This window comes from Xenopus laevis, chromosome 1S, assembly GCF_017654675.1.
Source record: "Xenopus laevis strain J_2021 chromosome 1S, Xenopus_laevis_v10.1, whole genome shotgun sequence".
Classification (NCBI taxonomy): Eukaryota; Metazoa; Chordata; class Amphibia; order Anura; family Pipidae; genus Xenopus; species Xenopus laevis.
In genome coordinates, this window is record NC_054372.1 from 150,624,199 (window position 1) to 150,640,856 (window position 16,658).

General features: G+C 38.0%; 1 protein-coding gene across 4 annotated transcripts in view; it reads left to right on the forward strand.

Annotated features, from left to right (window-relative positions):
* Nucleotides 1-611: 611 nt before the first annotated feature.
* The window catches only part of kdm2b.S (lysine (K)-specific demethylase 2B S homeolog), a 32,020-nt gene continuing 15,973 nt past the window's right edge, over nucleotides 612-16,658 (forward strand). Inside the window, exons 1-5 of one of the 4 annotated variants that reach the window (XM_041580371.1) lie at nucleotides 612-708; nucleotides 3,297-3,726; nucleotides 6,058-6,144; nucleotides 15,359-15,583; nucleotides 15,755-15,898. In XM_041580371.1, the coding sequence (XP_041436305.1) occupies nucleotides 3,340-3,726; nucleotides 6,058-6,144; nucleotides 15,359-15,583; nucleotides 15,755-15,898 (843 nt within the window). In that variant the 5' untranslated portion in view covers nucleotides 612-708; nucleotides 3,297-3,339. Of the gene's footprint in view, nucleotides 709-3,296; nucleotides 3,727-6,057; nucleotides 6,145-11,228; nucleotides 11,411-15,358; nucleotides 15,584-15,754; nucleotides 15,899-16,658 lie in introns of those variants that run through there. The other 3 variants (XM_018244196.2, XM_041580370.1, XM_018244192.2) reach the window with 3 other exon arrangements.

Genomic DNA, 16,658 nt, shown 5'->3' on the forward strand with positions numbered 1-16,658 from the left:
AGACAATGTCTGCCTTATTATTGTGCCAGCAACAAAGGTGTTGTTGAAATAATATTTAAACAGGCAGCTCATCCATTCACAAAGTCACATGGATAACAACTGGACGTGTATAAAAAAGGCAACTCTGCTTCTTAGCTGCACAATTTGCTTCAGAAACACAACTGTAGTTTAAATAAACAAGCTGCTGTGTAGCCATGGGGGGAACAATTCAAGCACAGGACACATTGTAGATAACAGATAAGCACTGATGAACTCCATTGTATACTACAGAGCTTATCTGTTATCTGCTGTGTATCCTGTGCCTTTCTCCTTTTTCAGCTTTGAATGGCTGCCCCAATGGCTACACAGCAGTTTGTTTATATAAACTACAGTTGTGTTTCTGAAGCAAATATATTTTCTTTACCTTGTCATTTAAATTTTTTTGGTGTTACTGTTCCTTTAAGCATTAGCATTGAAGCACAATGAACAGCTGTCTTAGGGTTAAACTGCAAGGAGAAGCCAGCTTGATTTTGTTCAAGGCCAACATTGCTCTACACCAGCATTACAACTGTTCAAGTAGGTTGACTCACACCTGGTTACTTTTTATTTGTAGGATGGATACATGCAGTGTATACTCCAGCAGATTCCCTAGTGTTTGGTGGGAACATTCTTCACAGTTTCAATATTCCAATGCAGCTTTGTGTTTATGAAATTGAAGACAAAACAAGGGTAAGAACTCTGCAGGCTGGAGTGGCCAGATGTCTAACATAACAGCCAGAGACCAACTTCCTGCTTTGCAGCTCTCTATTTGGTTACCAGTCAATGTCATTGACTTGATGGAGGCCATATTGGTCATAACAGTTTGCTTTTGAATCTGACCTGCCTGCTAAGAATCAAAAGCAAACTCACTAAACAATTATGTCTTATGAGGTCCCCCATCAATTGCTGGCTAACTAAGAGTTAGAGAGATGTAAAGCAGGAAGTTGAGTTCTGGATATTATAGTAGACACCCAGTCACTCCAGCCTTTATAAATTATATATTTGGCTAACTAACGATATTAGAATCATTTTTTATTTTGCACAGCCTATCTATTTACCCAATTTTGTTTACACTGAACTGTTCCTTTAAAAAGTTTTTATTACATAAATAAAATTGCACTTATAAAAGTGAAGTGATTATTTACTCTCATCAGTAATAAAACATGTAGCCCAACACATTTCATCATTATACTCATACTCTTATGAATTTAACCCTGGCGAAAGTCACTTTGATGATAAAACGTGTTAGATTACATTCATTTAATAAGTAGCACAAACTCACATAGTCTCTTCTATCCACTGAGCCTGCATGCATATGTGTATTTATGTTACAGTATCATGTTTTCTAAACCTATCCCTGCCCTACATAATATTCCATCAGAATTGTTGCAATGGTGAATAAAGTTCAGTTTGAGTACTACTGTGTTGTAAATTGAAGGGGGTCTCTGCCCAAAAAAGATTTTGGTTTATAAAATAAAGAATTCAGAGCAACTTTACAATATATATACATTTAAAACATTAAAAGTTATTTTATGAATGTAATTCTGTGGTTCTGATTCCCAAAACAATTTAGCAAAACTTTGTTCTTCTCTGTTTGCACACCTATGGTTTTCATGCCCTTTCATTTATATTGATCCAAATTACAGGAAAAATAACTTTATATAGAAAGCCCCAGGTCACAAGCATTCTATATAATAAATCTCAAACCTGTATTTAAAAATCTTAAAATAATGCGGTATTATATTATTATTTTATATTATATTATGCCTGTGGTTTTAAGCAATTCCACTTCCGTGACAAGATATGAGGATCCAAATATCATTTTTGAAATGGCAATTTTTCAAAATATAGGGGTATATATAAGAAACATATATTTTATGCAATTGTTTTTTTCTGAGAATGCCACTACCAAATATGTATAGTTTGGTATAGATGTATGTCTTGTATAAATCAAAAACTCCTGGTTGGTACACTTTCAGTGCACCACCATAGAAATCTGTACTTTATATTCCAAGGCCAAAAGATCCCTTAACAGTAGTTTTTCCCATGGAAACAATATGTTTTTGGAAAATACACATTCTGACAAATTCAAAAAGGATACAAATTGGGTTGTATTCCAAACTACCAGCAGACAAGTATTTGCAAAAAATTTTTTACCTGTTTTTCTAAATATTTCTGAAAATTCTGAAAAATCACCTAAAAACTGTTTGCGGCTTCAAATGTGTCATTAGGCATTGGGCATGTGCATGTGTAAAAAAGTATGTTTTTTTAATGCAAAATAGGAGAATAACATAGAGTATGTGTATGTGCAAGTCATTTTATTTCTACTACATTATTTATTTAGTCTGGCAGAAAAGCAACAACAATAGAGAGAGAAATTGCCTTTTATGGCAATTTAATTAAGAAATAACTAGAAAAAGGTTAATATATATTTAAAAGTGGTTTAGAATTACATTTTCTATTATTATAAAAATAAAAACAAAGCACTCCTTTGTGGCTGGACATCAACCTTTAACCTTTTCATTGTACTTAGGACAGTTATATGGTGTGGTTGCTGCAACTTAATGCCTGTACTGATATAGTTTATTGCACCTTTCTGTACATATTATGAGCGAACTTGCAGCTCTTTTGTCGTGGTAGGCCATATTTATGTAGCCACACCTGCTATGATATCAGGCTTCACTGCCTTTTTATTTCTTGCAGGGGGAATATCCAACTAATAGAAGGGCGAAAGAGGGGGCGAAACATTGGCAGTTTAATAAAATTCAAGAAGGATCAGGAAGAACTAGCAAATAAATTCAAAAAGATTATCACTATACATTATTTCTTGATACATGTATGTCATTTGTACCAATGCTAAATATTGAAAATTTCAATAAAACAAAAAAAAAATATCTTTTTTACTCCAGAGCGGTGATCCCCAACCAGTGACTCGTGAGCAACATGTTACTCACCAACCCCTTGGATGTTGCTCTTAGTGACCTTAAGGCAATTTTTGGTTGCATAAAAAACAGGTTTACTGCCAAATAGAACTGCCAGTACACATAGAGGCTACCAAATAGCCAATCACTGCCCTTATTTGGCACCACCAGGGATTTATTTTTTCATGCTTTTGTTGCTTCCTAACTCTTTTTACATTTCAATGTGGCTCACAGGTAAAAAAAGGTTGGGTGACCGTGCGCTAGAGTATGTATTATTTGTACTGTATTAAATTTATTAGTGTTAGGTGTTGACAATTAAAAAAGAAGCAGAATATTTTTCTATTATTTTTCATCTAGACAGGAAGCTTAGTTTGGACAGTCTGGACAGTCTTGATTAGAAATGGAGGAAGAATCCTGCGATGTACATATCAAGGAGGAAAAAGATGACCTTGGGGAAAAACCTTCTAAACAATCAGGAGATGAGTCTTCTACAAACAACAGCTCAAATTTTAATGGTAAGGATTCAGCTGGGAAAAAACAAAAGGCTGCATTGATGCAGTACCTAAAAAGGACAGATGAAGGAAGCAAGTCCATTGTCTACAATGATTTCCCCAAAACTCCAACAGGATCTCCTGCTAATGATATGCCCTGCAAATGGACTCACCTCACTGAATTTGAACTGAAGGGTTTGAAAGCCTTAGTGGAGAAACTTGAGTCCCTACCTGAAAATAAGAAATGTGTCCCTAAGGGAATTGAGGATCCACAAGCACTACTTGAGGAAATGAAGGTTGGTATGATATAATGATTTTTTTACTGTATTCCTCCACTAGCCTTGCAATGTACCTCTGCAACATGTTCCATGCCGCCCTTTAGATACTTAGATGTACCATGTTTTTAATTATCTTCAATATATATTATTAATAAAAATTGTATTCAAACCCATGTTTAGTTGTTATTCATATTGTATAAAATATTTTCTGAATATGCTTTGATTGCTATTTTTGGAGAAAACCTTTACTTGCTTTCATATTGCTGTTTCGCATTAGGCCTAATTGGGTGAGCAAATGTAGTTTTCTATTATATGTTGCCTATATGGGATTTCCATACGCAGCATATTGACTATTATCATGCTTATATATGCTTATATTTAAGCAATATGTGTCATTAATTGGCAGCTGTTATTTTTGCTGCAAAAGATAACTTGTATAACTTGAAAAACATTACAATATTATAGTCCCATGAGTGACACAGTCAGGTCTTATGTATATTTCCATCCTCTGTATTGTGCAAGTCACCCATCTGATCTGACCCATTTTCTGGCATAATTCATTTAATTTTAATGTAGTACAAAAGGCACACACATTTGGAAATTACTTTCAACTTCCATAGTCTCTATTTAAATTTCACTGTCCATTGGTGCTGAAGGATTTATTAGGGCTTTGATTTGCCATTTTTGGTGCACTTTGTGAGCTAACTTCGGTATGGTTGTATGTAAAGGCTTCCGGTTTTGCTTTACCGGCTATGTAAATAGTTAATTTCAAGGTGAACTAGAAGTCAATGACAGAAAACTATCTGCACAACACATATGCAGCTTCTAAGAGCTATATAAGGGTTCAAAATGCTTGCAGATGGATTTTCAACACTTTACTTGCAAGGCATGCTGTTAAGCATGTTTTAAACATCTTGTGCTCTTTAACTTCAGGGTATTTTTAGGGGCTAATTAGTATAGTTAGATAAACTAGCTAAATAGGTATGACTTTGAGTGTAATTTTACTTAGGTGTAACAATATATGTGGTTCCAAATTTCTTTGTACCCCAGCAGTTGTGGGTTCATTTGCCTGCGAACCTATTTCATTTTCCAGGTGATGTTGGGCACATGCATAAGCTACTCAACGGTTTACAAAGATTTTGCAAAATTAATAATGTAGTGATTAAAGGAATGAAAGGATACATCCAGCATCATTCAGAGAATAGCAACTATTTGGCGTCATCTTCTTTTAATACCCTACATTTAGGGGCCGATTCATCAAGGGTCGAATATCGAGGGTTAATTAACCCTCGATATTCGACTAGGAATTGAAATCCTTCGACTTCGAATATCGAAGTCGAAGGATTTAGCGCAAATTCTGCCATCGTACGATCGAAGGATTATTCCTTCGATCGAACGATTAAATCCTTCGAATCGAACGATTCGAAGGATTTAAATCCAACGATCGAAGGAATATCCTTCGATCAAAAAAACTTAGGCAAGCCTATGGGGACCTTCCCCATAGGCTAACATTGACTTCGGTAGCTTTTAGCTGCCGAACTAGGGGGTCGAAGTTTTTTTTAAAGAGACAGTACTTCGACTATCGAATGGTCGAATAGTCGAACGATTTTTACTTAGAATCCTTCGATTCAAAGTCGTAGTCGAAGGTCGAAGTAGCCCATTCGATGGTCGAAGTAGCCCAAAAAATACTTCGAAATTCGAAGTTTTTTTACTTCGAATCCTTCACTCGAATTTAGTGAATCGGCCCCTAACTGTAGGGTAGTAATTTATCCATAACAATCAATCAGATTATTGTTTTCATTAGTCAAACTACAAATAATAGATCAGAGCCAATTATTTATTGGTTGCTATGGATTTCAGGATAATGGGTTTCCGGATAACTGATCCCATACCTGTACAATAAGGAACATTTATTATTGGTCCTATCTCGATGTGGGGCATACTGATGTGAGGAAAAAACTGTATGGGTTTCAGCTCTGAAGTCTTGTGCTCACCCCCGCCAATGTCTTCTGGAGATTATCAAGGAAACATTTATGCACACTGTTCTTAGAAAAAAGACTCATGAATTCCTATCCTTTGCCACAAATTTGGAAGTGAGATAAGATTTTAGAGATAACTGCTGAAATATCGCAGTGCTCTTAATCTTATCAACAGAATATATTGTCTCCTCAGTGTCTCCAGCTGTTTATTAAAGTCACTGATATAAACAGTTATATCTTAATTATATTAATTTATTAAGTTGTTGTTGAATTAGAAGATATGTTAATAATCGTAAATAATTTAGAGCTATGTGCACACTGCCTGTTTAGTAGACTGGTCCCAGCTAACAAAACTCTTTCCGTTACACAGACAGTACTAAAAGAACATGCAGATGATGACAACAATCTGGCTATTTCTGGTGTACCAGTGGTGACGTGGGCTAAGAAAACCAGTAAGGTGAACATGAAGTGCAAGTAGCATTTTACAGCTTAAAGTAGCACTACAGCTACAGCTATATAAAGAAAGAATACATTTAGTTCAAGAGCTTTATAGTACTACCATATAGTGAAATTCTGCTAAATACTAACAAGTCTGCCCCCAAAACTAATACAGGTATTGGACCTATTATCCAGAATGTTCAGGACCTGGGTTTTTCCAGATAACAGATATTTCTGTACTTTGGATCTTCATACCTTAAAGGACCAGTGACATCAAAATGTAATTCGTTGATTCGCACATACCTCTGCTGCCTCTTCTAACAGGAGACGCTAAGGAATCAGTAATGCTAAACTATGAGCTTGTGGAGTAGCAGTGCCGTTGTTTGAGGGGGAGAGAGTTGCATAGTGTGGTACAAAGAGAGAAAGAGTTGACAAGCAGCAGAGGGGAGGGCCATTGGGTGCTCTGACAGTGGCAGTCTCGAATTAAAACACACAACAGTAAACAAGTGTCTCATTGACATATTTTGAGTAACACCACAGACACAAGTCTCAGAACTGGAATATTGCTAAACATTTTTGCCTATAGCTTCTCCATGTGTTTAAATAATTAATATTAGAAAGATCAGTTCTGTTTGACATTAAAATGTATCTATTCTTGCCTACATTGAAGTAGTGTGATTTCCTTAACCAACAATAGCAACTTCCAATATCTTGTATAATGCAGACACATACACACAAATTAGGTAAAGATGTGGTTCACCTTAAAATTTACTTTTAATATTGTGTAGACAGCAACATTCTAAGACAGTCTGTAGCTGATCTTTTTAATTTTTGTGGGTTTTGAATTCTTTAGATTTTTTTTGTTCAGCTCTTGGTTTTAAAGTTTAAACTGCTACCTGATTGATAGGGGTAAATTACCTTATAAAGGAGCATTTTTTTGTAAATTCTGTGTGCTTTCTTATTTTTTATGTATTATGAGCATTCTACTTTTTTAAAAAAGCAATGGAATGTTTCTGTGCTGATTATCGGTACAGACAGGCAAACTAGAACAATACTTTAACTCTTTAAGACACTTAGGTGCACCAAAACATTCTTTTCAAATGCACAAAAAACACCCATGTTTATTTATCACTAGATTTTACAACAGATTACACTCAGATGGTACAAATCAGTTATATAAATAGAAGATAATAGTTTTTGGTAAATTACAGTCAGCTGTAGAATTCACACAGGTGTCCACTCCCATCATCAGGGTGCCTGCAAAACAGACAATTTTGCTCTCCTCTGTGGAGCATCTGACTACACTACTAACTACATAAAGCTTGTCATTCCTAGTGAGACAGCGAGAGGAGCAGTGAGACTAGTTGTCCCTCCTATTAGCTAGTCCTGGGCCTTAAAATTCTTTTACTGAAGTCTCTTCTTGCCTCAGGTTCCAGTCACCATCCACACTACTCCACTAAAGCTGGCCGTAGACGCAAAGATCTGATCATACGAATTGAGGATTTATATGATTTTCGGACCGTGTGTGGAGAGTCCCGACATTTTTCGTCCAGTGGAGATTGGTCATTTGGTCGATCGGACAGGTTAAAAGATTTCTGCCGGCTGCGGGTAATATCTCTGCATGTATTGCTGATCGTACGATTTCCAGAGGGAGACATAACTTTCGTATGATTGCTGTCAGGGGAAGAACATCGGCTGATCTGTTCTTTTGTACTTTATTTGATCGGAATGGTTAGTGGCAAGTCAGGAGATGGGGAAGTCCGATCGTACCTTGATTCGTATGATCGGATCTTTGCGTCTGTGGCCAGCTTTTGTGAGAGCCAAAGAGAATTAACATGTAAATAACCTTCATTATATAGACCAGGAGAACCACTAACAATACTGGAAAAACAGTGGAGCACCAAGGAGTCCAGTAAAAGTATAAAAAAGTTATAAGTTTTTTTTATACAGCAATAAGCCCTGGCTGCCCGCTTAAAGGAAAACTATACCCCCAAAATGAATACTTAAGCAAAAGATAGTTTATATCAAATTGAATGACATATTAAAGAATCTTACCAAACTGGAATATATATTTACATAAATATTGCCCTTTTACATCTCTTGCCTTGAACCACCATTTCGTGACTCTATCTGTGCTGCCTCAGAGATCACCTGACCAGAAATACTACAACTCTAACTGTAACAGGAAGAAGTGAGGAAGCAAAAGACAGAACTCTGTCTGTTAATTGGCTCATGTGACCTTACATGTGGTTTGTATGTGTGCACAGTGAATCTTACGATCTCAGGGGGCGGCCCTTATTTTTTAAAATGGCAATTTTCTATTTATGATTACCCAATAGCACATACTACTAAAAAAGTATATTATTATGATAATGGTTCATTTACATGAAGCAGGGTTTTACATATGAACTATTTTACTCAGTATATTTTAATAGAGACCTACATTGTTTGGGGGGTATAGTTTTCCTTTAACGCGTTTCGTGGCGTCCTGCCACTTCATCAGAAGCCAGGGCTTATTGCTGTTGTAACTTGTTTTTATATGTATACTAAATAAAATTTTATTTTTTATACTTTTACTGGACTCCTCGGTGCTCCGCTGTTTTTGCTTTTTCATGGAATGAATTGCATGGGATGGCAGCAGGGTGTGCAGCACGATGAGCCCAGCTTCCGGTAAGTTCTCCCACTAAACTACAATTTTTCTGGACTGCACTAATAATACTGGCCAATCGTCACCTCCCTAAGGCATGCGTTATCTGAAATGTCACCCCACCTCCACTTATAGACACACCCAGTGTCAGACTGGGGTGTCTGGGGTCCATGGGGCTGCCCTCAGGGGCCCCTCATCCCAGTCATAAGCCCCAGTTCCTCCAAAGCCCCCCCCACTGCACACATCGTACAGCATTTCCTCCTTGCGGCTAGGATCAGAGGCTAGGATCAGAGTTTGTGTGTGTGAAACGTTGGTGCCTGCACCTCCCAGCAGGGGCACAAGGCCTGAGTCTGCAAGGGCCTGGCACTCTGTTTTTTTCCTGGTATCCCACTCCCACTGTCCCAGTCTGACCCTGGACCCACCCAACAGCTAGGGGCATACCTGAACAAAAATGTCCTCTGGCTTGCAGTGGTAACTGTGTCTAGAAAAGGAGCTTCAGTAGAAGCTGAAAAAGACTGGAGTATGAAAAAGAGAAGGACTAGCACAAAAAATAAAATAAATAGCTGGTATTCTAAATTAACTACTAGGTAAACTGCATACAGAACCTTTTGTCTACTTCTGTGCTCAGATGTGGCAATTAACGCTGGCATTTTTTGAGAGGTGCTCCACTATGCCTAGGCATCATGTTCTCCGTATAATTTTTATCTTTAGCAGGTAGCAGCGATGGGCCAAACATCACATTACAGAAACCGGGATTTATTTAATCCCCCTGTGTGATTTCGTTCAATATGCTGTTCGACAATCCAATCCTTATTCATCTCTTGGTATAACAAAGAAATTGCATGTGGGTTGCCACATGTTCAGTTTTGAATTGAACAGTTCGATTTTTTTAAGACCTGTTCGGGTCTGAAGTTTGTTTGGTTTTCAGCCTTATGAAACCTGAACAATAATCTGGCCAATACATGAAAAGCATTTACATACCTCCCAACTGTCCTGTTTTTAGAGGGACAGTCCCTCGTTTGTACTGGAAAGTCCAGTTTTTCTCTGCACTGAACAGCCAGAAAAAGAAACAAAGTTTCTAACTTAATTGGCTTTTGGCAGAGAGCCCAGAACAGCCACAGCTGCATATAAGATACTTTTGTTACAATTTCAAGATAAGCAAATAAGTAATTGTAACAATATAAGATAACAGGTCCCTTGGGAAAAGTTAGACTCAAAGCTTAAAGGGCAATTTACCTTCATCAGCAAAATTGGAAACTGGAAAAAAAACACAGAAATATGTTCAAACTTTAATAAACTGCCGAAGTTTTTTAAAATAAACATGGTTATTAGGGCGTGTGGCCAATAAATGGGCAAAAAATCGCTGCAATGTGCTCGCCAACTTTTTTGTCCCTTTTTTTATTTCCAAAATGTTGGGAGGTATGCATTTAAATACTAAGATACTCACCTCAACATGGCTTAGTTACTTACTGTCAAGTACAGCTCATTTCTTATTATTATAGATTAAAAAAAAGAAAGAAAATCAAACAAAAATAAGACTGTTTTTTCTAAATTAGCATTGCTGTATTTCAGAGCTTTCTGGATAACTGATTTCTGTATAATAGAGCTCATACCTGTAATTAAAGGATTAGGTTTAATCATCAAGCAGAATATCGCCAGAGATAGGGTTGCCACCTGTGGGGTTTTGAACTGGGCATCAACACTTTAAAACATAGAGAATACTGGATAGAAATCCAGCCAGTTGCATCTAAGTGATGCAATAACCTTGCCCTGGTGTCATAACTCTGATGTCATCATGCCTGTTCCTACATCACTGCCCCACCCCCGGTGTTCGGGTTTAGCCATCAGCAAAGGTGGTACATGCCACTTATCTGATCTATTTTTTTGTTGTATTTTACTTTTAAAACAGGATCCAAACAATTCAGTTTACAATCACACACAGTAATAACAATATTTAGGCTTGCAAGATATTGCCTCATACAATTACATAACACAGGCAAGAAGACCCCTCATGTATATCTAGATCTATAGGAGGGTTTAAATGCTAATGGCTGTAGTGTATTTACACACTGTGCTTAATGTGACCCTATTGTGCTGGAATCACACATTTTATGTCACTGAGCAGAAATGTAACAACACACTTATTTCCGATCATGTCAAAACCATGAGTTCAGTCTAATATTGGGTGGTATATAATGTCACGGCCACAAAATATATGTCCAGTTTTTAACTCCGACCTTAAATCAGAATGCAGTTAACTGTCTTCTGTTGTGACTGCCTAATACTAGTAGATGCTTATATGCTAAAGATCCCACTTAGCCCATATCCTTGATAGTACAAGTGTAACTGCCCCTCCTCTCCTGGTTGCAGCTGAATTGCTAGACTGATGCTGACTATTGGCTGTGATCAGCTCTCCAACCCTTTCCTGGGCTGAGCTCATGAATAATCACTAGCATGACACCCCTCCTCCCCCTTTGTGTAAGCAGTGTGTTCTCTGGCCCTCCTCCTCCTCCTCCAACACCAGTGCAGGCTCAGTCTGCAGCGTCCCTCAGCTCTATGTCATACTGGGCCCTGATGAGGAGATATGGCTCTCTCTCTGAGCAATGATGAAGAAGAGTATGATTCTGAACAGGAGCAGGTTAGTGGGGATGGGGGTGGGAAAGTGAGATTTCACAATCCTGAACAAAACAGATTGATCCACTGGCTGAGATGCAGGAAACAGGCTTTTAAAGCTCATACTGCACTAGGGAGAGGTGGGGGAGGGACTAAACAGGGAACATTAAATGGAGTACTACTGTAAATGGAGTTTTGCCCTCTGTGCGGCTGCTACTTTCACTACTTAACCTGTAAATATTCTTTTGTGGTTAATCGAAGGCCTTTCAATGGGAAAACATTTCTATTTTATGCACGTAGGCCACCTGGGAGCAAAAAGGTTACATGTGTGTGTTGAGTACTGGCATCTGTAAACCAAGCTCATTTAACATGATGGAAATTAACTTTTTTTTTCAGGAATGCATGATCTTTCTTCTTCACCTTAGTTATATAGTTTCTGCTAGCACTGAATTGGTTAAATGGGACATGCTGACCCTGTGTATCACTAGAGCCCTACGACTGACCCCATGTTCTCCTATAAATGACAGTTAACATGCGATGTGCTCTGTGATGACCCTGCGCAATAATCTGTTCTGCAAATATCAGGAGGCAACATTACCTTGTAGTGTCCCCATCTAAGCTTCCTAAACGTGTGTTTGTATAAGAATGTCATGCAAATGCCCACCCATATGCTGTGTGCGAATGAGCGTGTTGGGAGGGGGCGCTGAGTAGTAATTCTTTTGTTATTACTGTTCGGAGTGTACTTGCTGCAAAGAACATGTTGAACCTGCTTTAGGGTTGAATGGGTTAATTGAATCAAAACACGGCATTATTGTAGCAATCGCAAAACATTGTGATTGAGATTAGGTGATTTGTTTTATTAAGGAGATTCATTACATTTTTGGGAGTGGAAATGTATTAAGAAAAAGACAAAGGGAAAATATAATCATAAAGATACAGGTTTTTTATGCACTGGATTATAATGCAATAATACAGGGTGTCCAAACTTGTGGCTTCGCCGGGCCACCTTGGAAAAAGAAAAATTGTCTGGGGCCACACATGAAATACAAAAACCAGTTTGATTTGTAAAGGAAATACACAGAACTACAATGCCAATTGGATAACCAGATGGAGTTATACACTGGAATATGGGACACCTGGATATTAAATAGACTTATTATTATATTATTATTACTACTAACTTGACAATGGGCAGAGTCCCCACTCCTCCTATATCCTTTGCAACATGACTTTCCTCGGGAACCAAGCGTTTCAAACTGGGCCACATTCATATGCATCCTGGGCCGCAAGTGGCCCTCGGGCCGCAGTTTGGACACCCCTGCAATAATACATTACAATGCAAATCCATTCATTGCCAAGGGTTTCAACAACGCTCTGCTATCAAGTACTACTGACATTAGCTGTCAGATACAATATATTGTCTTATTGTTAGTACAGGTATGGGAGCCGTTATCTGGAAACCCATCTGAATTACAGAAATACCCTCTCCCATAGACTCTATTATAATTAAATTATCCAAATTGTTAAAAATGATTTCCTTTTTCTCTGTAATATTAAAATAGTAACCTGTACTGAAGCCCAACTAGGAAATAAGTAATTCTTATTAGAAGCAGAACCAGCCTATTGGGTTTATTTAATGTTTAGATTACCATTTTCTGGTAATCTATGATTTCTTTTTTCTCTGTAATAATAAAACAGTACATTGTACATGATCCCAAGTTACTTTTAATTCTTATTGGAGGCAAAATCATTCTATGTGGTATATTTAATGTTTAAATGATTCTTTTAGTTGATTTAAAGTATGGTGATCCAAATTATGTAAAGACCCCTTATCTGGAAAACCCCAGGTCCCGGGCATTCTTGATAACAGGTCCCATACCTGTAGAGAGTGGTAAGTAAAAAATTAGGAATTGTTTTTTTTTCTAAACAGGAAAGCACATTTTGCCCTATGTCACAGCCTCTTGGATTACATGTTTCCCTTACCTGTACAGCATGTGTTTGTAAGTTCACTATCCATTTCTCTTTTAAAAAATGCATCAAATTGCTTTTGACAAATTGAAATGGATTGCGACTTTGCAGCTTGACACATGTAGGCGCAATAAAATTGAATCAATTAGTTAGTAGGAAAGGCCCTAAGGCCTAATACATGCCTGGAGATGTAACCAATATTGACTCTTTGGCTGAGTTAGTGGGCATGTATGGTACTTTGGGGGCAATTCTGACTAACCATTCTGCCATCCCATTGGATTGTATTCAGTCTTTCCAAACTGAAAAAGTAAAGTGTTGCTGCTGCACATCTACAACTACTTCCTGTCTGATTCTGAACTTTTCCAGGTCATAGGCCCAAAGAAACAGAACAATATTTGCCAATCAGTCTGTGAATTGTTTCTCTGCAGTTAGTGTTCCAGTGTGCTTATATACATAGTACACATTGTAATTTGTTGCTGGAGAGATTTTCTGTTGTGCTAATAAAGTGCATGTGAATGCTGTGATGCACAAACTCCTCAGCATATCGACAAACAGCGGCTTTTATCTGCTGTGATATAAACACCAATATATGCAGATATATAGAGTCCAGTGTAGGCTGGTATACATTGACTGCAAAGTGGCATGTCAACTCCCCCATGCAAAAAGGCATGGAGAGCCATGAAACCTGTCAGTATTTAGAAAGCAATCGTGCTGGGGTGTGGGGGATTGGGAACGGGACGGCCGGGGTCAGAAGTGTGACAGATGTGACCAAACGGGCCCCAAGTGTGATTTAGACAGAGTTTGGCATCTCTGGGCTTGTTGTAGAAAATCCCACAATAAGTATCGACACAGAGATATTCAGATTGCCATACCTAATGTGTGGTCATACAGAGGTATCTCACTTTGCTGTATGTTATATACCGACATGCAGAGCCACAATAATGTTCTGTTATACAAAGGTTGCATCTTGCAGCAATACACACTTGTTCTTCTTTTTTTTTTTTTTTTTAATTAGTTTTTGACTTAATATCTATTATGTCTGTCAAGCCAAGTAATTGCAAATGCTTTATGATTGCTGTGTTGACATAACCCCCCCCCCCCAGAAAGCAGATTCCTCGTGAGGAGCCTGCCTAATTTATCATAGATTTTGAGAGCCTATTCCCTGTCATTTTCACATATATAGATCCAAAATCACCTGACCACTGGCTATTAGATACCGATATAATCTAGCAATTACTTGTGACATCATTGCATTATTGTAGTTCTACAAACTTAAAGGGGTGGTTCACATTTAGGTTAACTGTTAATATGTTCTAGAATGGCAAATTCTAAGCAACTTTTCAATTGGTCTTCCATGTTTTCTTTTTTATATTTTTGGAGTTATTTGCCTTCTTCTTACTCTTTCCAGCTTTCAAAAGGGGGTCACTGACACCATCTTAAACCAATTCTTCCGTAAGGCTACAAATTTATTGTTATTGCTACTTTGTACTACTCATATTTCTATTCAGGCCTCTCCTATTCATATTCCAGTCTCTTATTCATATCAGTGCATGGTTGCTAGGGTAATTTGGATCCTAGCAACCATATCGCTGAAATTACAAACTGGAGAGCTGCTGAATAAAAAGCTAAATAACTCAAAAACCACAAATAATAAAAAATTAAAACCAATTGCAATTTGTCTCAGAATATCTCTTTTAACTTCATACTAAAAGTTATTTTAAAGGTGAACAACCCCTTTTACTGCACTCAAACTATATACATGGGTGTGGCAGAGCAACTGCCAAGCTACAATGCCAGCAGCCTGCCCATTTCTCCAATACAGCGAGATGCCCAACACCTGCATTGCCTTTACACTTATGGGACTAGACATGTGGTTTGCCAGCACCCTCCCCATCTGAATAAGGGTGTATGTTTTTTTTTAATATCCATGAACATTTTATATGTTAAAACTGACTTATCATTATTAATATATATTCAACGCAATTCTTATCTTGTTTCATGTCAGAACCGGGCAGTTGGAAGGCCCAAAGGGAAAATTGCCAGTTCACCCGCAGTGAAACTTTCTGCTAACAGAACCAGTGCAGGAGCACGTCGCAGGAGGACTCGATGCCGTAAATGTGAAGCATGCTTACGCACAGAGTGTGGGGAGTGTCACTTTTGCAAGGACATGAAGAAGTTTGGGGGTCCAGGAAGAATGAAGCAGTCCTGTATTATGCGTCAATGCATTGCAGTAAGTTTTCTTCCTGTTACATACAATCGTTTTGATAAACAGCGGTATCCTATTTTTCTGTTATTTTTGTCTGATTTTTAAATGATTTTCTGTGATTGTCAGTTCTTTGTATTTTGTTTCTGAATAAATTCCTGTACATGTTTTATTTTTCCTTTCATTTTATTTTCATAGCCTGTTCTTCCTCATACTGCTGTTTGCTTGGTGTGTGGAGAAGCAGGGAAGGAGGATTGTGTAGAGGGACAAGAAGCTAAGTTCAATGTCATGCTGATGGAATGCTCCATCTGTAATGAAATAATCCACCCAGGATGCCTTAAGGTAAGCCCAAACACCGTAAGCCACTTGTGTTTTCCGTTGATTGCCAGTTGGCAGTATGTTTCAGCTAAACCAGTAGTTGTTGAACTTTTTTGGTTCAAGCCCTCCTTGGTTATTTTTTGGACCCCCTTAGCTGGTAACAAGGTTATATGAAAACATTGCTGTATCATCAGTACTCACACCCACATCCCATTCTATTTGACCTTTTGGTAAGCTTTTAGGAATATTTAGAAGAACAAATACTTACTCTTCCTAAATCTCACCCTAATTGACCTTGATTGTGAGTCCCCATTTGCTAAACCTAGCCCCCCCAGGGGCCAGCCACATAGTTTGTAACCACTGAGCAAACAAATGTCTGACAATCAGTTTGCATATTGGAGGAGCTAGCAGAGTTTCAACAATGGCAAATAGTTCCAAATTATTGAACGCAATACTTACTGACACGTTCATTTCAGATCTGTGGAGTAGTGATGTGCAGGCCAGCCCGATACCTGCTGGTCCCGCGGGTTTACCAGGTGTGGATGGGCACGTCAGGCAGGAGTGGATTCGTTTTGGGTGCGGGTCGAGTTTTTCTCATCCCGCGTTGTTTAGGTTTCCAATTGTGGTTGGTTTATGTAGTTAAACTTTGATTTGGGTTTAGAATTACCCAAGGAAATAGTTTATATTTTTGAGCTTTGGCAGTGATAAAATGCCTTATATGTTGTATACTTCTTTCAGTCAACATGGAAAATGCATTAGTATTTTTAATACAGAGGAGTCGGTC